Consider the following 22600-nt stretch of genomic DNA (forward strand, 5'->3'; position numbering starts at 1 on the left):
AACATGAGGGTGAAATGATGGAAGGATATGTTGGATGAAGTATGAAGAACAAACACCAGCATGGACTAGCTGGGCTGAATGGCCTGATCGTCTGCTGTGAATTCCATGAACAATGCCTTCTTTGTTAATGTCTCTCATCCTGACTTCATGCTGGACTGCAGTTCGAACGTTCCCACTCCCCCATACAGTCTTTCACTCAGATGGCCATTGTTGGTGTGAGTTAGCAGCCAATTGAGCTTAGCCCTGCACCAACCCAACGATGATTCCTGTACTTCACAATGAGCGAGTAATCAAATGTGATGCCTGGTTTGACAGCTACTCGTTAGGAATTAAGAGGATCACTGAAAAATTGTATCAACAAAAGCATTTACACAGGATTTTTTTCTTACACCAGTTAACAGTACACTCTGTAAACATCATAAAGACATTGTCCATGGATGGATATGACAAAGGGGACAGAATGAATTTGTAAAGTCTTAAAACAAAACAGACCTCTTAAAAACACAGACTTCTGAAGTCCACATTGTGTTTTTGATGTGTCCATAGAGGGGCTTATATCTCTTTTCGATTGACCTGTAATGTTCGAGAGAGCAGTCAAGACAGATCTGTAATCATTGGTATTTTACTCTGGTGTTCTGCATTGCAAATTATCTCAAGAAAGTCAGATCAAATTTTAAACCTTTATGGAGGTTATTCATCACAGTTCTGAAGAATTATATTGGACCCACATTTACTGCCAGACCTGCTGAGCCCCTAAAACATTCTGCGCTTTGATTTCAGATTTCCAGCAGCCAAGGCATCTCACTTTTATTTGCTGGTTATTCTTTGCAGAGAATCATAGCCTGAGGGTGGAGGATTTCACAACAGTTTCACAGTAGATGTCGAAGTGGGAGACCAGCCCCTGTCACAGAGACAAGTCCACATAGCTACCATTCCAGCAGAGGAGAATGTGTCAGTTTTCTAAAGGCTTCACCAAGTGAACAATCAAAAACAAAAGAAGAATGTTTCTTTTCTGTGATGTTGCTGCTCCATTGCGCTGTGCTAATGGTAGAGATGCCTAGATCCACAGAATTAGCAAATGAAGGGAAGCAAGGAGTGATTCTAGTGACAGTGTCACTAGGACATTCACACCCTCCTGCTAGCAAGTGAAATTACGGTTTGCAAAAACAGTAAAATGAGGCAAAACAGTAGGATGGATCATGGAAAAATGAGTCAAATAGTAAGTATAATATTCAGCCCAGATACCAACCATATACATATATTTTATATCTATTACAATGGTGTGGTAAAGGCCAGTGGTATTTAGTTAAATTCACATATATCCTTTTGACATTATTACATTTTCACTACATCTTCAAATCTCTTCCACATCATGGGTGTTCCTTGACCCCAAGATGATACATTTCCTCTTGCCCACTTTCAGCAAGGCTTCTGCAGCCTTAGCATTGGGAAGATGAAGTAAATCAGAGGGGATGTAATTGTAAGGATGGAGCATGGTGGAGCATCAGAAAGCTGACATCCTGTTGTAGGTGTTAGTGCTACTGCTTCTCTCAGACTGAAAGAGGATTTGGGAGGGGGGGCATTTAAATTTGTTTTTCTTTGAAAGTAGTTATTCAGAATTGGGGAAGTAATGTCCCAGTGATATTAATCCAGAGACCCAGGTAATGTTCTAGGGACCTGGGCTCAAATCCTGCCAAGGCTGATGGTGGAATTTGAATTCAATAAAATGCTGGAGTTAAGAGTTTAATGATGACCATGAAACAATTGCTGATTGGCTGAAAAAAGAACCCATCTGGTTCTGTAATGTCCTTTAGGGAAGGAAACAGCCGTCCTTACCCAGTCTGGCCTCCATTTGACTCCTGACCTACAGCAATGGTAGTTGGCGCTTTACTGCTCTCTGGGCAATTAGGGCTGGGCAGTAAATGATCACTGAGCCAGCAATGCCCTCATTCCCATGAATGAATTCAAAGAAAAGCATAATATTGTCCATCAAAATATAAGCCTTCAGCTTTAGAACTCAAGTTACATCAAAAGGTGGATGTGAATTAAAGTGAGTTGATTTACAGTTGCAATGTGCGGTAACTTATTAAAGCAGAACGTAAATGCTCTGAATCAGAGGTAGCACCAGCCTAACTTTGGGTCTTACCAACTGGGTAATGAGGGCCTAGTGGTATTGTTGCTGAACTGTTAATTCAGAGATCCACGTAGTGGTATGGGGACATGGGTTCAAACCCTGCCACTGCAGATGGTGGAACTCAAATTCAAGAGAACAAAATCTGGAATTAAGAGTGTAATGACGACTATGAATCCATTGTCAATTGTGGGAAAACCCATTTGGATCATTAGCGTCCTTCAGGGAAGGAAACTGCCATCCTTACCTGGTCTGGTCAACATGTGACTCCCGAGCCACAGCGATGTGGTTGACTCTCAACTGCCCTCTGGGCAATTAAGGATGGATAACTAATGCTGCCTAGCCAGGGATGCCCACATCCCTTGAATGAATAGATGTGCACCGTGGAAACCAATCTACCATGAGCTGCCCATATCACACACATTCTTCAAATGATAGAATCTCATCAACCCCCTTCAACTCAACTCACTAATCCCCTTCAACTCACCAAACCCCTTCAACTCACCAAACCCCTTCAACCACGCCGTCCAACATGACCTCTACCACCCAGAAAGACAACAGCAGAAAGTGCACAGGAACACCATCACCTGCATGGATTTATTTGTAGGTGTTGGTGAGTTAATTCATCCTGTCCTGTTGCAGTGAACAGCACTACCGACGCAATCCTATTCTGTCTGAAACATACTTCACTGTTCACTGCAGCTATAAGGAGCAGTCACCTTCATAACTAGACTTAGACCATTTGATCCTCTCCACCTCATTTCCACTTTGACCACAATCATCTTCACATGAATATATGCAGAGGAATAGGCCATTCAGCCCCGCAAGCCTGCTCTGCCATTCACAGCTGATCTCCGTGTGCTTCAAATTCTACTTTTCCATCTATCCCCAAATCCTCGATTCCCTGTCTAGCAAGACTCTATCTATGTTCACCTTAAAAAACATTCAACATCACCCCCCTCCACCACCCTCTGAGGCAGAACAGTTCCAAAGTCTTTCAACCCTCTAAAAGAAAAAAACTCTCATCTCTGATCTACAACACTGACTCTGAATGTGATATCCGTGCCCCATAATTCTGGGAGAGGGAGGTCGGAACGCTGATAGGGGAGGGGAGGGAAATATATCCCTGGTGGTGGGGTCCGTTTGGAGGTGGCGGAAATGACGGCGATTGATACGTTGTACATGGACTGGACTGACCTTCATCAGGAAACACCCTGTCACAAACGTTCAGGATCTTATGCACTTCAATCAAGTCACTCCTCACTCTTTTGAACTCCAGCAGAAACAAATTCCAGCTGGTCCAACTTTTCTTCATGGGTAAACCCACTCATTCCAGTATCAGTCTATCTAAGCGTGGAGCAAGACAGGTATCTGGGATCTTTCTGTTCACCCATTATACTCCCTCAAAGAGCACTCACGGTTCACATTAAAGTAGGTTTTAAGCATGCGGATGTTGTCTATCTGTCCCTAACAGTGGGCCAGGTCCCTCCTGAAGGTGCAGTGATCTCTGTTAGATTATACTACTATCACATTCCCAATGTAACTCATTAACATCATGGTGGTAAGAAGCTGACCTTGAGTACTCAGGGCATGGCTCTGGTAAGATGATCAGAGATAGGCCAGGAACACCCCAGCTTGCAAATGAACCCACCAACATGCCAATGGAGCTAATTGAAAAGCAAGGGCTTAAATAAAAGCAAGAAACAATCTTTCTCCAGGATATCCTCAGCCTCCTGCAGGAGTTCACTTTAGTGTCAGTATATGAGGGGGCAAGGCAGATTCGGCAGTTAGTGAAGGGTTTGAGCACTTGTCTGTCTCCCCCCAATCTCCGGCCAGGTGAAGGGGCAAAGTGCACAAGAGAATGACTGTGTCAAAGTAATGGGTAGGAAACACTGAGAATGGGCAAATGAGGCAGATAACATTCAGAATTTCTCTCTCAGATTAAATTACATTTCAGTGTACTTAGTCTGAGGCAGGTACACTCCACATAAGACTACAAATGATAAGCAATATCAAAAACCGACACCGGGAATATCCTGGGAATGTTCCAACTTTGGCAGAAGAGACCCATTTGCCAGTGCAATCAGGGATCCCCTCAGAGACACAGAGATCCATCGCAAACCCCCAAGGGAATCCCTCAGTCACATTCTTTTTCAATGTTAAGTATTCATTTTACTGAATAGAAATAGTTAGTTAAAGTGTGTGATGTCCTGCAGCAAATCAGCAATTGTGGGTTTTTTTTCTGGTGATGATTGTCCTTCTCTCTTTGAACAACACTGTCCAATATCACCTGGATACTTGGTCACTTGCGGGGTCTCACAGGTTCCAGTAGCATCCACTGTTTGGGAAACCGAGTAAAAGATTCACACTGTGCAATTTGCAGGCTTTTCAATAAAATAAACCTCCCTCCGCTGGGAGGCAGGGTAACGTCCTGATTGAGGACTCGCCCATCCCCTCACAATGTCTCTCCCCGCTTTGTTGCTGCAGGAATTTCAGGCGTCCCATTCTCCACACTCACCACACCTCACACTTTCTCACAGGGTTCATCGGGCTGCCCAGGGGGCAGTTGAAGTGTTTGGCAAATTCCACCGAGTTGGCCACAGTTCCAATCACCCTGTACATCGAGGGGCTGTGGGGATCCGTGACAAGCCCCTCGTGGGCACTTTCCGGGGTCCGCACCGAGCACCAGACCTGAACGGAGCAGAAACTAACCATACTACTCACTTCATAACACCGATTGCATTTCTAAAATACTTCATCAGCTATGCGGCGCTTGGGGAGTTACTGAGTTCACAATGGGTGCTAGTTGAATTAAACTGATGAGGAAAACATTAAAGAATTCTTATGTGGGACATGAGCAAAACAAGTGCTTGTAGGCACTGGTGTGAGGCATTGTGACAGGGTAGGTAATCCAGAAACCCAGGCTGATGTTCGAGAGCCATGAGCTCAAATTCCACCATGGCAAATGTGAAACTTGACTTCAATAAAAATCTGGCGTTAAAAAGCAAACCCAGTGGTGACCACTGTCGATTGTAAGAGCCCATCTGGCTCACTAATGTTCTTTAGGCTGGGAAATCAGTCTGTCCTACACGTGACTCCAGACGCACAGTGACGTGGTCTACTGTGAAATGCCCTCAAGGTCATAAGGGATGAGTATCAAATACTGTCCTGGCCAACAATGCCCACATCCCATTAAACATACTCAAAAAAAATCCACAGTGGCCCTTGAACTGATTGGTTTGCTGGGCCATTTCAGAGGCCAGATTAGATTCCCTACATTGTGGAAACAGGCCCTTCGGCCCAACAAGCCCATACCGACCCTCCAAAGAGTAAACCACCCAGACCCATTCCCCTCTGAGTAATGCACCAAACACTATGGGCAATTTAGCACGGCCAATTCACCTGACCTGCACATCTTTGGACTGTGGGAGGAAACCGGAGCACCCGGAGGAAATCCATGCAGACACGGGGAGAATGTGCAAACTCCACACAGATAGTTGCCTAAGACTGGAATCAAACCTGGGACTCTGGTGCTGTGAGGCAACAGTGCTAACCACTGAGCCACCATGCCGCTCTTAGAAAGCTAGTTAGAAGTCATATGTAAGGTCATACCAGGGCAGTTTTCCACATTGTTGGGCAGATGCCAGTGTCATAGCTGTACTGGAAAAGCTTGGCTGGGGTGGGGGGGGGGGGTGGTAAGTTTGGGAGGGCAAGTGTTTGAAACTATTGCCGGATTGGTGTCAGAACCATAAGCATTTGCAGCATCCAGAGCCTCCAACTCTTTCTTGATATCACATGGAGTGAATAGAATTAGCTGAAGACTGGTGTCTGCGATGCTGGGGAGTCCGAGATGGATTATCCACTCGGCACTTCTGGCTGAAGATTGCTGCGAATGCTTCAGCCTTACCTTTTGCACTGATGTATTGGGCAAGAGTCCAGAGGAAGGGTTACGTTCGGATAGGAATGCTATTGGCAGTGGCAGAGAAAGGGAGCCAATGGGACCGGGGACTCCAAGAAGCAAGTCTGACTGGGCAGCTGAAGGAGTTGGGCTCACTGCACAATTTCAGCCTTACCATGCGTGTAAAGTAGTGATGGCGGTGGGATGATGCCCCCAATTCACTGGCTCCTCAAGGCTGTCAGTAGGCCTCAGGATGGGTACATTGCTTGGCATCTCCTTTGAACCCTTGTAATCATCTGGACATGGGTAATGGAGAAGCCAGCTGGTGGGTTTGACTTGCCCCTTGACCGGCAGATTTCCAAGTTATTGGTCAATACCATTCCAGTGGTAAAAGTGGGAAATTTCAGGTACTGACTGCCTCAGACCCAGAAGGACATCAAGAGTATGATCATTCGTACAACCAGAATTCTGAGGGGAATGGCCGGGCGAGGTCGGGATTGGATCAGAAATCCTGACATCCACTAACAAAGTGCCGCAGCAATGTGAGACTTCTGTGCGGTTAAATACCATTTCGCCTCACCTGAGCAAATCCAAGGAAGAAGAGCTGCCTGTTGCTGAGGCCCAGCGTGGGCAGAGTCAGTTCTTCACCGTTCTTCTTCACCCAGTTCTCATAGGCCTGAGGAGCAGATTTGTTTATTAACGTCAATAGATTAATGTAAACAATCCTTATGGCATCATCTCTGGTTTACGAACAAAGTCAAGTTGTTTTGAATCATTTACTGGGAATAAAGGACAAACTTGCATTTGCGTAGCACCCATAGAGCTATTGAACAGTATTATAGACTTGAGGAGGAAGGACACGGCCTCAGTTTAATGGCATGTCTGAACTAATGCAGTGTGGGACTCTCTCAGTGCTGCACTCAGCCGAGGTAGGTGCTCACTTTACGACAACTACAACCCCTGACTCAGAGACTGAAGGACAGCAGCTCATTACAATACTGGGAAGTGGTCTCAGGCAGGTTCAGGTTCAGCAGTGTTCTGCCCTGCTTTGCACATTTGCAGCAGCAGAACTGAATCTCAGCACGTGACCTAAGGGTATAAACATCTCATATTCCACCATAACTTGGATCACTTGAAGCATGGTATGTTACTGAAAGCATACCTCTCTGAGTCACTCATTAGCTTAACATTAGACCAGACACTCACGTCCCCAAGAAATGCAATGTTTGCGTGTAGTGGCTCGCTGCCTTTGATGGCCGAAAAGCCTCTTCTGTACTGTTTACCTCTAGTACAGGATAGACTGAAACAGAGGGAGGCCTGAGGGATCAATCCAAGGCCTGAAACATTTGGGGACAATTCCCTGATAACATCATGTGAGAGTGATTCAATGACACCTTCCCACCTGCTGTTAGTTATTCTCGGTTTAAGAGGAACAGGAGCCGTCCGCAAGGCTCAGCCAGGATGTTCCACAAGTGAAACAGAGAGCTAGACTCTTCTCCCACACACCCCCCACCCCTTCCTTCCAACCCCATCCTGCCCCTCGGTCATTTCCCAAGAAGGGGGATGCAGGGCAACTCACTGGAAAGTGGCATTTAGCTGAGCACACTCGTTAAGGACCACTGAAGGCCAATTGGATAGGGCCAACAGGAATATTCCAGGGAGTACAGGCTAGAGATCTCAGCTGCACAACAGGCCTTTCTAGCAGCCTGGGGCTGCAGAGCTCAGTGCAGAGGTGCACTTCAGTCCCAAACCCACCAAGCCATGACTGTGTAAGCCTTCTCTTTCAATATGAAAAAGTCAGCCAACTGCCTCCTCCATGTTGAATCATCTTTCTTACCTTCCACTGCAGTCACCGTCTCTGGTAAGCAGGGAGGTCTCTGATTGGCCAAACAGCTTCAGGAGCACCCAACCTCAGTCCCTGCCTTTGGTTGGAGGATGGACCCAATTGGGGAAGATCAGGCCAAGGGACTGACATGGGGGGGGGGGGGAGGGGTGGGAGCGTCTGACTCTCTTCCAACTCCTGCAGTTCAGCCTGTGTTTGAGGAACGGAGCCAGAGGTGGAGTCTGAGAAGCTCTTTGAATCGATCATGCGTCGTGTTTAACAGATGCCTTTGACAGTCACCAGGAACCTCAACCAGAAACAGGTACTTACATGGTAGGCTGCTTTCAGACCTCCGTTGTCAGCAATATTCTCCCCCAGTGTCTGCTTGCCATTCACTTGCTCGCTGTTGACGGTGAAGTTATTATACTGCTCTATCATGCACTCAGTCTGTTGCTTGAAGGCCTCCACTGAGGAGTTCTTCCACCATGACCTCAGGTTGCCATCTTTGTCGTACTCCCTCCCTACGTTTTTAAAAAAAGAATTGCTTTCATCAACAATTACTTCAGCGAGGAATTAAATGAAATAGGAGGAGCTGTGTCAGAGGAGCCGGCAACCAGAGGACAAAACCTGAACATGATTAAAAAAAAAATCAAAAGTGAGTTGAGGAGAGTTTGATTTTTTAGCACAACGCATTACAATGGTCTGGAAAGTGATGTCGAGAAAGCAGATGCTCCAACGTTCCATAGGGTTACGAGACAGAGCTCTTTGTGGGGTAAGAGTAGCCAAGTGGGACAAATTGAATTACTCTTTCGAGATGGCAGCAAGATGGGCTGGATTGTTTCATTCTGAGATGGTGAAAAAGAGACATGATGGTTCTCTCCAACAAGTCCTTTGGGATGCAAATAAATCCTGGTTATAGTATCTCAGGGCCAGCTAATGTGCTGGAACACTATCGTGAATAAATGGGAATGGACTGGGAGATCAGAGTGGGAGCAGTCACTGCACTGCCATGGGATATACAGAGACAGCACATTGGGAATGTGGCCCCTGACTCAGGAAGTGGGGGGGGGGGGTCAGGTTTTCTTGACCGAGGAGCTTGGAACTTAAAGCCATGTGTGATTTCCGGATGGATTTCCATTGGTTTCTGATGTACCTCAGCTCAGGGATCGATGAACCTTCCTATTTCTCAATGCCTTGCTTTATATCATCATCTTATTGTCTGAACACCTTAGTGACCAGAGTATGTTCGAGAGAAATTGCCCTCATGTAAGCAGGTCACTGTTAGTGGCTTACACTACCTACTGACTGTGCCTATCAATGGCTGCCAATGCTAATGGCTGGACCATTTCTACTGCATTGGTCAGAGCAAGAAAAAAGGAGGAGGCTGACAGAAGGCGAGGGTGAGAGACAGAGAGAAGGAAAACCAGAATCTTCACTTTAACGCCGTTCACAAACTGAGGCTCTCCCAAAGCCCTTTACAATGAAGTGTACATTGTAGCAACATAGGGATCGCACAGCAAGCTCCCACATGTAGCAGTAAAGGAAAGGACTGGATGATCTGTTTTGGTGACACTGGTTGAGGGATAAATGTTTCCCGGTCACCAGGAAAACCCACCTTCATGTCTCTTAAATAACCAATCAGTTTATCATCATATCAAAAAAAAACCAAATCATCATTGATCCTTTCTGAATTTTTGCACATTGTATGTGGGACATAAATGCCCGTGTGCTGTTCATCACTGGTGCTTTTTGGCTTCTCTATCCCCATCACAAACAGGGATTTTTGTATTTACTGTTATTTGAGAATAAATAGTGAAGAAGGTGTTTGGTATGCTTTCCTTTATTGGTCAGAATATTGAGTACAGGAGTTGCGGCTGTACAGGTCGTTGGTTAAGCCACCTTTTGAAAATTGTGTGCAATTCTGATCTCCTTCCTATCGGAAGAATGTTGTGAAACTTGAAAAGGTTCAGACAAGATTTCCAAGGATGTTGCCAGGGTTGGAGGGTCTGAGCTACAGGGAGAGGTTGAAAAGGATAGGACTGTTTTCCCTGGAGCGTCAGAGGCTGAGGGGTGACCTTATAGAGGTTTATAGAATCATGAGGGGCATGGATAGGATAAATAGACAAAGTCTTTTCCATGGGGTGGGAGAGTCCAGAACTAGAGGGCATAGGTTTAGGGTGAGAGGGGAAAGATATAAAAGAGACCTAAGAGGCAACTTTTTTATGCAGAGGATGGTACGTGTATGGAATGACCTGCCAGAGGATGTGGTGGAGGCTGTTACAATTGCAACATTTAAAAGGCATCTGGATGGGTATATGAATAGGAAGGGTTTGGAGGGATATGGGCCAGGTGATGGCAGGTGGGATTAGATTGGATTACGATATCTGGTCGACATGGATAAGTTGGACCAAAGGGTTTGTTTCCGTGCTGTACATCGCTATGACTCTATGACAAGATGTGATGACTTAAAACAGAGACTGCACTACAGTTTTGATGATTTATATTTGAACAGTCAGATCTACAACTCTCTGGTTAAAGAAAATAGCATGTTACATAACACAGATACTAGAAGGTGTGAAAAGAATTAATATATCCAAAACCCAAAAGAATTCAGGAGTGTATTCCCTCAAATTAAAATGATGAGGAGAGAACAGGATACACCATTAATTTTTCTGCACAAGGAGAGCGTCATCGAGCACGGAAACAGGCCTTTCGGTCCAACCAATCTCTGTTGACCATAATCCCAAACTAAACTGGCCCATATCTCTTTCCTGTTCATGCACTTATCTAAGTGTGTTATAAATATTGTTACTTTTAAATGTTGCTACCTCCTCAGAACATTCATTCCACACACAAACCACCCTCTGTGTAAAAAAAAAGCCTCTCTCCTCTCACCTTAAAATCTCTCTCCTCTCACCTTAAAAATGTGCCCCCTAGTCTTGAAATCTCCCATCTGAGGGAAAAGACAGCCACCATTAGAAGACACCTACCATTAACCCATCATGATTTTATAAACCTCTATAAGGTGTGATGGTGAAGAAGGATCACTCCCATTATTTCAGAAAATAATTTAATTAAATAATTAACTTTTGTTAGTCTATTTAATGGATGTTATATTTGGGCTCAAATTCAACCAGATGGTTTGTGAGCCAAACCTTTACTTGAACTTATGTTATTTATTTTGATTCGAAGTTTGCTTGATGTAATTTTCAATCCCATGGAGTAACACAGTGTAATCTGAGACACTGTGGGGTAGTCTACCAAGCCCTCAGAGGGAGGATTGGAGGTGGGGGGGAGGTAAGGGTGGGTGGAATGAATGAAGTTAGTTATAAGTGTGACAGGCCAGTTGGTGGGTATGCCCCCCACCTTCAGGTGCCTCTCCCAGGGGCAAGTGGAGTCTTGCCTGTAACTGGGCAACTCATCACCAACAGGTCACCTTTACCCAGAGTCAAAGGAGATCCCATGTTGTATTAACATGTCAGTGAACCCAGGGAGATGGCTGCACAGTGGGAGGTCAGACAGGAATGAGAATTCAGGGTTTCGGATCATTAACACAGGTATAGTGATGCTAATGTGTTCCAGTGACAGAGAGCTGCTGGGACCAAGGGGGCACTTGGAGGATGCTGGGGCTGTTGACAGCTCCATGCGTGGTCCTCCCCACCTACCCCTCCACGATGCCCTCAGCAGCACTGGCACTGCAGACCCAGAGAAAGCAGCCAGTCTCATTGACAATGAGGTGGTCTGATTTCAGTTCCCACCTTCTGACACAGCCCACTGGCTCTCATCGAAGGCAGGGGTGATTGTCTGCCTTCCGGGAGGTTGAACTGAAAATGATCCCAATGGTCAACAATCTTCAACTCTTATATGTTGGACATTCAGAGTTGTTCTTGTGATGGCATTAGCCTGGACAAAGCAGCCCCTTCCCCAACATCTTCAGAATTCACTCCCTCTACCACCGATACACCAAGCATGTACCATTTACAACACACACTGCAGTAACTCACCAAAATTCCTCCCACAGCACCTTCCAAACCGTCCATCACTCCCACCGCAAAGGACAATAGATACAGAGGCCCACCATTGCTTGAGCCACACACCATCCTGACTTGAGATTATGCCACCGTTCCTTCACTGTCACTGGTCCAAGTTCTGGAACTTCCCCTTTATCAGTCTGTACACCATGCAGCATTTTAAAAAGGGCAATTAGCGATGGGTGACACAAATGCTAACTCAGCCAGTGCTGCCTCCATCCCATGAGCAAATTTGAAAAAAAAAGTTCATTGATAAGAGCAACAGAGACTGGGAAACTCAAACCAGTTCATAATCTTTCCATGTTGTTGTAGTGTTTACCATGAGGAAATTACATTAGCAATCTGCGTTTAAATAGCGCCTTCAATGTCGTGAGGTATCCTAAGGTGGTTCCTAAGTAGTAGTATAAAATAAAGTTTGCACCGAGCCTCATAAAGAAATTCATGGCAGATGCTAAGTCAAAGCCTGCCCTAAAGAAGGAAGATGAGGCAGAGAGATTTAGAGAAGAAATTCCAGACCTTGGTAGCTCATCGGTTGAAAGTGAAATGGTGAGTGATAAAAATCAGTGATGTTCACTGGGGTCAGAATTGGAGCAGTGCTGATATTACAGAGGGTTGTAGGGCTGGAGGTGGCACAGCAGTTAGCACTGCTGCCTCACAGCGCCAGAGACCCGGGTTCAATTCCCGCCTCAGGCAACTGTCCGTGTGGAGATTGCACATTCTCCCCGTGTCTGCGTGGGTTTCCTCCAGGTGCTCCGGTTTCCTCCCACAGTCCAAAAATGTGCCGGTTAGGTGAATTGGCCATGCTAAATTGCCCATAGTGTGTTAGGTGAAGGGGTAAATGTAGGGTAAATGTAGGGGAATGGATCTGGGTGGGTTGCTCTTCGGAAGGCCAGTGTGGACTTGTTGGGCCGAAGGGCCTGTTTCCACACTGTAAGTAATCTAATCTAATCACAACGCAGAGATCGGGAGAGGTGAAGCAGGTTTGGAAGTCTGGAACCTACTGGGGAAAAGCAACTTGAGAGAGATATTATTCTTTGCCTGGACAGTTTAAATCTTGTGGATTGGAATACAGAACATGCAGAATTCTCAAATCCATGGAGATTTCCAATTAACCTACCCTGATGGAGTATAGCCAGGTTCAAGACTGACATTAATCCTGTGTGCACAAAAGACTTCGTTGGGTTACCTGATACGGAATATAAGTAGCCTACGGGCCTCTTAAAACTAATGACCGTAAAATTTATCTGCCCAAAGAGGGGAGTGGGGATTTGAGAAAAAAGGATATTCTGTTCTCCAGTGTGCAAACAGTAATCCCATGTGATGGTTACACCATAAATGCTAATGAATTATATCAGGTTCACATCATTTTAGAGACTTCTGTAAGTGAAATTTAAGCTTGACCTGAATCAGTGGCGCTGACAAGTTTAAATCAACTCCATTACTCTTCAGTCTCTTACATACTAGTGTACGGCAGGCAATAGATTTCACCTGGAAACTTCGCTAAGAGAAGGGTTGAGATGGTTAAACAGACCAGGCTGATGAAGTGAGGTCATCCTGAAGATACACTTCCATTTTTAACAGCTCAGAAATAACCACGACTGAGACACAAACATCAAATCTCCTCATGTTAAATTCTCTGAGTAAAGCAAACTGAGCTGTAAAACTGTTTCATAGAATTACTACAGAATGGAAGCAGGCCATTCAGCCCATTGAGTCCACACTGACCCTATGATGAGCATCCCACCCAGTCCCACTCCCCACCCTATCCCTGTAACCCTGCATTTCCCAGGGCTAATTCCACCTAGCCTGCAGATCCCAGGGCAATACAGGCAGTTTCCCAAGGCCAATCCACCTAATCTGAGTATCTTTGGACTGCAGGAGGAAACCAGAGTACCCAGAAGAAACCCATGCAGACACGAGGAAAATGTGCAAATACTCGCTCAAGGCTGGGATCGAACCCAGTTCCCTGGTGATGTGAGGCAGCTGTGCTAACCACTGAGCTACTGTTTATGTTGAACTAGCTGATCTTCCCTAGTTGCATGTTTCCAGGTTTGGTTTACAAGCTATAAATGTTACACCATCACTTTGGGGGGAATGGTGGCATAGTGGTAATGCCACTGGACAAGTAACTTAGAAACCTAGCCTGATGTTTTGGGATATGGGTTCCAACCCGACTTCAGCAGATTGATCTAAATTTAGAATGTAAAAGCTCGCCTACCATTGCTGATTGTTGTAAAATCCCATCTGGTTCATTAAACTCCTTTACAGAAGGAAGTCTGTCATCCTTATCTGGTCTGACCTACATGAGACCCAAAGCTACAGCAAAGTCGGTGACCCTTAGCTGGGGATTAATTAGGGATGGGCAATAATTGCTGACCTAGCCAGTGACACACACATCCCATGAATGAATAAAGAAAAATAACTGACACTCATCAAATCTGTCGATCATGGGATTTCTTACTGAGATTGAGTGTCACTTGAGATTTGACTGAAAAAGTCGTGCACACCCATCCGCAGAGATAATTGTGGCTCTTTTTACAAAGATTACCCATCAATCCTCACACACATCCTACTTTGGTATATTGACAAATCATAAACAAAAGTTTTCAATGAGTGTGTTACTCCTCCCAAATCTTTGGTGTGAATGTTGTAAAAGTTGTGAGTATAATGTCAGACCTCAGAAATGTTAAATTATAAACCACCAAGGCTCTCTCAACCTCAGCTGCCATCTTGGATGGAGTCACGCAGATTGTGTTGCCATGGTTACTACTATGAAGGATTGGAGTTCCACTGCTATCCTGGCCTTCCCCAAATTTAGTGCTGCCTGAGCTGGTCAGAGCCTGGTCACTCAAGCACTGTGCTTCATCAGGATCTATTTTAGATTAGATTCCCTACAGTGTGGAAACAGATCCTTCAGCCTGACAAGTCCACACTGACCCGCCGAAGAGTAACCCACTCAGACCCATTCCCCTAACACTAAGGGTAATTTAGCATGGCCAATTCACCTGACTTGCACATCTTTGGATTATGGGAGGAAACCGGAGCACCCGGAGGAAACCCACGCGGACACTGGTAGAATGTGCAAACTCCACGCAGTCAACCGAGGCAGGAATTGAAACCAGGTCCCTAGTGCTGTGAGGCAGCAGTGCTAACCACTGAGCCACCGTGCCGCCCTGCCTCTTCCTCAGAGTCCGGATGCGTTTGCGCGCATGAGTATTCAATGTGCAGTCCCAAATATGTATTCCAGAATCACTGCCCCATCGCCCTGATTTTAAAGAAGCTGTTGGGAAGAGAACTGTCATTCAAAATGGAACACCCCCCAGAAACCTGTTTCATTCACTAACTCCACAAACCAAAGGTCAAAGGTTAGTGAATGAGACTCTCTTTGTTGAGTCAGAATGCACAACTGTTAAGATTTTTGAAAAGTTTATTGCAAACCACTTTCAGATGCAGTAAGCTCGACTTAATTAAAATAACTGTTGGTAAATTTGAACCAAATCTCTTGATCTTTAAGAGTTTGAATCTTGATTTAAGGGATGATGGGGTTTGAATTGACTGTTGTAACGGTGAAGGGCATGCTTAATTTAATTGATTAAGACTACAAGATGGTTATTATCTTGAGGTGGTGATCGTCTAGTGGTATTTTTGCCAAACTATTAGTCCAAAGACACTGGTAATGTTCTGGGAACCGAGTTCAAATCCTAACACAGCAAATGGTGGAATTTAAATTTAATTTTAAAAATCTGCAATTAGTAGTCTAATGACGACCACAAAACTATTGTTGATTGTTGGGAAAAACCCATCTAGTTCACTAATGTCATTTAGGGAAGGAAACTGTCATCCTTACCTGGTCTGGCCTACATGTGACTCCAGACCCACAGCAATGTGGTTGACATTTAACTGCCCTCTGGGCAATCAGGGATGGGCAATACATTCTGGCCTAGCCAGCAATACCTTCATCCTGTGAAGGAATTAAAAACAAACTACAGTAAACAGACACTGAGGTGTAAATGCGATCAGACATTTCCTTCAATACCTTGTTAAAAGGTGTGACTCCTGATTAAAAGGATTTTCCAATTATTTAAATTGTCTTCTTTTCCTTTTCAATGTCCATTTTTACAAAAATTATGGCATTAATCTACACTTGAAAGTGTGACAGAAATCTTGCAGCTTTCATATCCAGATTATACTCAGCTTTTCTGTAAAATACCCACTTTCAGTTGGATGTTGTCTGTCGCACTTTTCTCGTGATGATGCTGTTCACTAATTGGTGACCATTTTACTTTGAGCCAATCAGAAGAGACTGAGTATAGAAAATGCCAGTCAGAAACAAGGGTAAGAGTAATCCCATCGCTATGAGTCTGGAGTTACTTGTAAGACCAGGTAAGCGCTGCAGTTTCCTTCCCCAAAGGACATGAGTGAACCAGATGGGATTTTACAACTATTAACTGTGCATATGTGGTCACCGTCAGACTTGCTATTAATTCCAGATTTTTAAAAACTGAATTTAAGTTTCATCATCTGCCGCAGTGGTACACAAACTCTTGTCTCAGAGTGTTCACCCAGTGTGCTAGTTTACAAATCCAGTAATATTATTGCCATCACCAGTGTAATACTGAGGGAATACTGTCTTTTGATGCCCTTTGGATGTACATTGTCCCCCATCACAATCTCAAAGAGGAATTCTCCATGGAACCCTGGCCAATTGTCATCCCTTGACCAAGGGTGGCATGGTGGCTCAGTGCCAGGGACCTCACAGTGCCAGGGACCCAGGATCAATTCCATCCTCGGGCAACTGTATGGAGTTTGTATGTTCTCCCTATGTCTGCGTGGGTTTCCTCCCACAGTCCAAAGCCATGCAGGTTAGGTAGATTGGTAATACTAAATTTCCCATAGTGTCCAGGGATGTGCAGGCTAGGTGGGCTAGCTATGGGAAATGCAGGGATAGGTTAGCAGGGCAGATCTGGGTGGAATACTCTGTGAAGGGCTGGTGTGAACTTGATGGGCCAAATGGCCTGCTTCCACACTTGTAGGAATTCTCTGAAGATTGTGAAAACAGGAGATCTGGCCATGATGGCACTGATGTTTGTGGGAGCTTGCTGTGCATACATTTGCTGCATTTCCTACATTACTATAGAGTTCAGAAAGGTGTCAGTAAAGTGCTCTGGCAGGGTAGAAGGTGGTGAATGGTGCTATATCCAATGGAAGTTCTCTCTATGACACTCACACACACACACTCTCTCACACACACACACGCGTGCGTGAGCACGCACACTCTCACACACATACACACACCTTCCTGTTCTTAGCCAATGCTCAGAGACAGACATTCACCAGCAGAGGCTGCTGGGTTAGTGTGAGGTCACATGACATCAGTTTAACCCCAGGTGCTGTATGATGTGGGCGGCGTTGAGTGGGTGATTGGCTGGTCAGCCCTTGAACCTGTTTAACCATTCATTTTGATCTTTTAGGATTTGTATCTGAACTCTGTTTATTTGCTTTGGCTCTTTAATGGCACCATTTACAAGATGCACTGCAGCAATTATTACAGCCCCTTAGACTGCACCTTCCAAACCCATGTTCTCTGTCAGTCTGAAGGACAAGGGCAGCAGATACATGAGAACACTTCCACCTGCAAGTTCCCCTTCGAACCACACACTATCCTAACTTCAAAGTATATTGCTGTTCCCTCACAGTCACCAGGTTAAAATCCGGCACCCTGTTCTTAATGGCACTGTGGGTGTACCCACAGTACATGGTCTACAGTGGTTCAAGAAGGCAGTTCATCACCACCTTTTCAAAGGTAAGGGACAGCCAGGTGTGTGTGGTGCGTGTTTATGTGGTGGGGTGGGGTGGGGTGGGGTGGGTTGCTTCTCGACATCAGCTCAGCTCCAGTTTGCAAGTTCGGCCCTGTGTTCAGGATTCCCTCATCAGGCAAAATAATGCACACCAACCCTACCAAACTCTTGTACGGGGGGGGGGGCTCCGCTATTTACAAACATCATATTTGCAAACGTAATCTCATACAAGGATGGAACTTTAAAGGTCCGACATATGAGCAATTCCTTTATTTATGAACGAGTTTATCATATTGTCCTGCATTGTCTTCCAACTTGCGTACAAATCTGGGACCTGCCCGTATCTTCACAACCCTTTAACCCACCATAACAAATCTTCTGTTCTCGTGGGATGACCAGGGCAGCCTGTGGACCAGCTCAACTTGTGAAGCTGCTGGAATCCTAGGAATCTATTTGTGCCTAAGAGCTCAGCTTGTCCTCCCCAGATCTGTGGGGAGGACATTCTGAGGACATTCTGTGTTGGACATGAGTTGGATTCAGCTCCTTCAACAACACTTCAACCTGCAAGAGAGCCCAACACAATGTAAAACGTAAGTTGAAAATTTCCATACCTTGATCATCAAATGCATGTGTTAACTCATGGCCCATAACCACTCCAATTCCTCCAAAATTTAGAGCCCTAATAATAGAGAAATAAGTCTCATTAGATGGTGCAATCATTGCTCAGGGTCACTGACACCCCCCCCAGCTTATGGCCAGTTTGTAAATGCCCCCATGGAAGCACGTTTTCTGGCGATCAAAAAACACCCAAGGGTCAACAGAGTGGGAGCTCAGATATTTATCCCTATAGAGTTCATCCATAATCTCAATAATTAAAGTCACAGCTTTATCCTTATGTTCACAAAAAGAACAGCAAGAAAGATGGGTTTTTCGAGCAGTCCCCGAGAGCACTAAATTATACAAGAGGTCTAAACAATTTCAATTAACACCAAGATGGAAGTCGTGCCAAGCAGGTTGATGTGCCCAGCGATATCAAATTCATCACACCTGGGCCAGCGTGGCTCCTGCTCCAGGATTCACCCGATGTTCTTGTGAGTGGAAGGAATCAGTTCAAACATTTTGTTGAACAAAGATAGGTTTCTGAATGGAATAAAGTCATCAACGCAAGGAGTGCATTTTACAAACTTAATGGGCATCACCAATGTTCAAAGTCAAATAACTAAGGGGTTGTTGTTAAAATAGACTACACAAGTTCAACTTTCTCCTTTAGTAGGATAGATGGGTTTGTGATTTGTGCAGATGCAGGAGTACACTCCAAACGCTGTAATCTATAGGGCAGTAGACCATGCAGGTGGGATTAAGTTGCATAGCTACTTTCCAGCCAGCACTGGAGGTGGGGGTGGGGGGTGGTGGGACATGACTAAAGGACATTACTGAACTGGTCTGCGATCTGTCATCAGACATGGGGAGACCAGCATAAAGGGACCCAGTGGTGACCAGCAATCCCTCCTTCACTATGTAATATTGGGTTGGAGAATATGCAACCTGTCCTGAGAAGCCTTGTAACAGAGACTGAAGCCTCTAAGTCCTGCCCCTGACTTCAATGTGTTTTGGCTGAAATCCCATGTGCTTTTTTCACAAAGTCTGTGGTCAGGTCCCAGGACACCTTCCCAACTTGGGAATGAAACCTTAATAAAGATTGATGTCCAGGGGAAGTTGTGTTCTTTAAAATCTGAGCCCCTGTACTTTCTATCCTCTTGAGAATTGACCTTGCAGTCCCCTCAGCCTTTTAAAAGCAGTCAGCTGCTTTATTTCCTGTGACTTTGTTTTAATTAGTTCCACACAAATACTCCACATTAATAGCAAGTGCTGGTCTAATTGCACCGATTACCACATCATATGTTGAAGCTCCAGGTTTGATGGACCCACCTAATGAGTGGTTTATGAACTGGCCCATCTTCAATGCCATCACTTTTAGTCAGCACACTCACTTAAAGTGACTTCTTGATCAGAAACCGCCATTTATCGTGAGACTTTAGGAAAAACAAGTTTACCAGTCATTTGAAGCTCAGTTAGGTGAAAGTGCATACTGCAGCTGCTGCAGATTACAGCCAATATTAGAGTCGTGCTGGAAAACGTCAGGCAGAATCCGAGCAGCATTCCTGATGAAGGGCCTTTGCCTTAAACATCGATTTTCCTGCTCCTCGGATGCTGCCTGACCTGTTGTGCTTTTCTAGCACCACTCTAATCTTGAGTTGAAGCTCAGTGCCCAGTTGTGAACCCTTCCCTTTGACAATCACACAGTAGGACCCAGCCCCATAAAACAGAAAGGACTGCTTTGATGAGATTCTCTCAGCCCTGGGGTTGCGACTTCTCCAGAACCACACACAGCTCTGTTCAGGGGCTTCACTTCCACACTGTACCAGCTCAAAATCGGACCCGTGTACCTTTATTCCACACACCATGTGACACAGGATCCTGTTTTTGCCCTTCAGCCAGGCAAACAGAGCATCCCTGAATCTTCCTCTTCTCTCCTGGAGACCTGAATTCATCTCATATTTTATCAGTGACTTGGAGACAGGAAGGACTGCAGATGTTTGAAGAGGTTTGCAGCACAGATGGGTGGTTTGGGGCTTTCTGCTCTATGAGAAGGCTCCTCCAATCCATTTCCCTTCACTGTCTCAACATAGCCATCTACCCCTTCCTCCCTCATTCTTACAGTTTCTCTTTAAATGGGTCTATTCACTTCCACTTCATCAAGTGGGTCTGTGAGTCACTTATCACCACAATCCACTCGATCTAACACCTCAGACTTACTTCGGATAATCCCTGGTGTAGAATGGAGCCTGCAGTATTCCAGCTGGGAATACAATTTCATTCTTTGTCGGGGAGTAGTAAGCATTAACTGTGGGAGGGGTCATACTCCACCTGATGGGGAAAAACCATGATTAATATCAAATAATTGCTCAGTAAGACAGAACTTAAACATTGCTAAAAGGAGACAAGGAGCTGAAATTTCTCATCTTCTGCTCATCAGGACTGAGATGCAAGAACAATAATTTTGGAGTACAACCATTTATCCACATATCTCCATGTTAACCCTAGTCCAATCAATTAGCTCCTTTCCCTCATGCTGTAGAAATTGTTAGTTCCTTTCTGATATCAGTTTTCTTGCATCCTAATCCCAATAAGTGCAAGTTAAAGTCACTTCTAAAGTAATATCACGGGAAAGTCAAATTCAAAATCACCACCAGAAATGCAGATTGATGCATAAATGTAAAGGAAAGGCCTTTTCTGGGTGTGAGTTTCTGGTTATGGTTACGGCCCATGTCCCGAGAAAAGAGAGGGAGAGACTGATGTCAAGTTGATGAACACTGAAACTGTTAAATACACGTCACGGGTGTTGTCCGCATTAATTCTGTGCAGCCACTAGAGGGAGCAGCGAACACAGTGTAAAAGGCAGCGACGTTAAAAATCACACAACACCAGGTTATAGTCCAACAGGTTTATTTAGAAGCACTAGCTTTTGGAGCACCGCTCACAACCACCTGAAGGAGCAGCACTCCGAAAGCTAGTGCTTCCTAATAAACCTCTTGGACTATAACCTGGTGTTGTGTGATTTTTAACTTTGTACACCCCAGTTCAACACCGGCTTCTCCACATCATGAAAGGCAGCAGGTTCTGTAGGCTCAGTTTGAACAAGGAGTCCCTTGTAGAATTTGCCCTCCCTGTTAAACCCGACTCCTATCGTCAGCCTGCTGAAACCCAACATACAGATTTCTGTAGTCCAGTATAGATTCAGCCAGTAACATTTACTCCAAGACAACGTAGCTGAATTCAAGTAGAACCTTTTGCATATGCAGAATGTTCCCAAGTGCTTTCCAGGCAATTAAGTACATTTTGAAATAAAGGCCCTAATGATTATGATGTGGCATCCAATTTGTGCACATTAGCAGCCTGTGAATTGTGATACTGTATTTTTCACTGGCACTGATTGAGGGATTAAAATTTTATCAGGGTACAGTGTGTAAACTCCCTTGTCCCCCACTTTGATCTTGTGTATCTATCTGAAAGAGGAAACAGGGTCCTCCTTTATTGTCACATCTGAAAGATAACACCTTTGACAGTGTAGTACTCCCTCAGCACGAACCGACAATCTCTGACTTGAGCTGAGAACACTGCCTGCTGACAGCAAATCCCTGCAGATTTTCCTCGCTCTCCAAACAGGCAGCTTGTACTGTTGATGGTACAGAACAGGTAGCAAACACTGGGACTTCTGTTGAGGATTGACCCTTTTGGTGACCACAAGGCTAGCTTTCATGAGGGAGGCCATGTCTGAACTCTAACCTTCCCTTAGCTGTAAGCGGCTTGTACAATAACTGGAGATGGCGTGGGGGTGAGGGTGGGGGTGAGGACACACTGTCCCTGGGGAGGGTAACTGAACGCACTTGTTGCTCTGCACAATCCTTCCATGCTCCCCCCACCTCCCCAACTTCAGATTGTACATGAGGTGTAGTTGCTCTGACATCAAGCACTAACCAGTGACAATAGACAATAGGTGCAGGTGTAGGCCATTCTGCCCTTTGAGCTTGCACCACCATTCATTATAATCATGGCTGATCATCCTCAATCAGTATCCTGTTCCTGCCTTATCCCCATAGCCCTTGATTCCACTATCCTTAAGAGCTCTATATATCTCTTTCTTGAAAGTATCCAGAGACTTGGCCTCCACAGCCTTCTGGGGCAGAGCATTCCATACACCCACCACTCTGTGGGTGAAGACATTTCTCCTCAACTCTGTTCTAAGTGGCCTACCCCGTATTTTTAAACTGTGTCCTCTGGTTCGGGACTCACCCATCAGCGGAAACATGCTTCCTGCCTCCAGAGTGTCCAATCCTTTAATAATCTTATACAGCTCAA

The 22600-nt window shown here is 45.1% G+C and overlaps 1 protein-coding gene across 6 annotated transcripts in view; it reads right to left on the reverse strand.

Moving 5' to 3' along the window:
* Window positions 1–349: 349 nt before the first annotated feature.
* Window positions 350–22600, reverse strand: part of LOC122540197 (endothelin-converting enzyme 1-like) — a 310307-nt gene continuing 288056 nt past the window's right edge. For all 6 annotated transcript variants that reach the window (XM_043675566.1, XM_043675567.1, XM_043675569.1 and 3 more), the window contains 5 exons: window positions 20498–20608; window positions 18292–18359; window positions 8182–8372; window positions 6610–6705; window positions 350–4822 (listed from right to left, as the gene is read on the reverse strand). In XM_043675566.1, coding sequence (XP_043531501.1) covers window positions 4646–4822; window positions 6610–6705; window positions 8182–8372; window positions 18292–18359; window positions 20498–20608 — 643 coding nt within the window. In that variant the 3' untranslated portion in view covers window positions 350–4645. The remainder of the gene's footprint in view (window positions 4823–6609; window positions 6706–8181; window positions 8373–18291; window positions 18360–20497; window positions 20609–22600) is intronic.

The sequence above is a fragment of the Chiloscyllium plagiosum genome, chromosome 34 (assembly GCF_004010195.1).
Source record: "Chiloscyllium plagiosum isolate BGI_BamShark_2017 chromosome 34, ASM401019v2, whole genome shotgun sequence".
Taxonomy (NCBI): Eukaryota; Metazoa; Chordata; class Chondrichthyes; order Orectolobiformes; family Hemiscylliidae; genus Chiloscyllium; species Chiloscyllium plagiosum.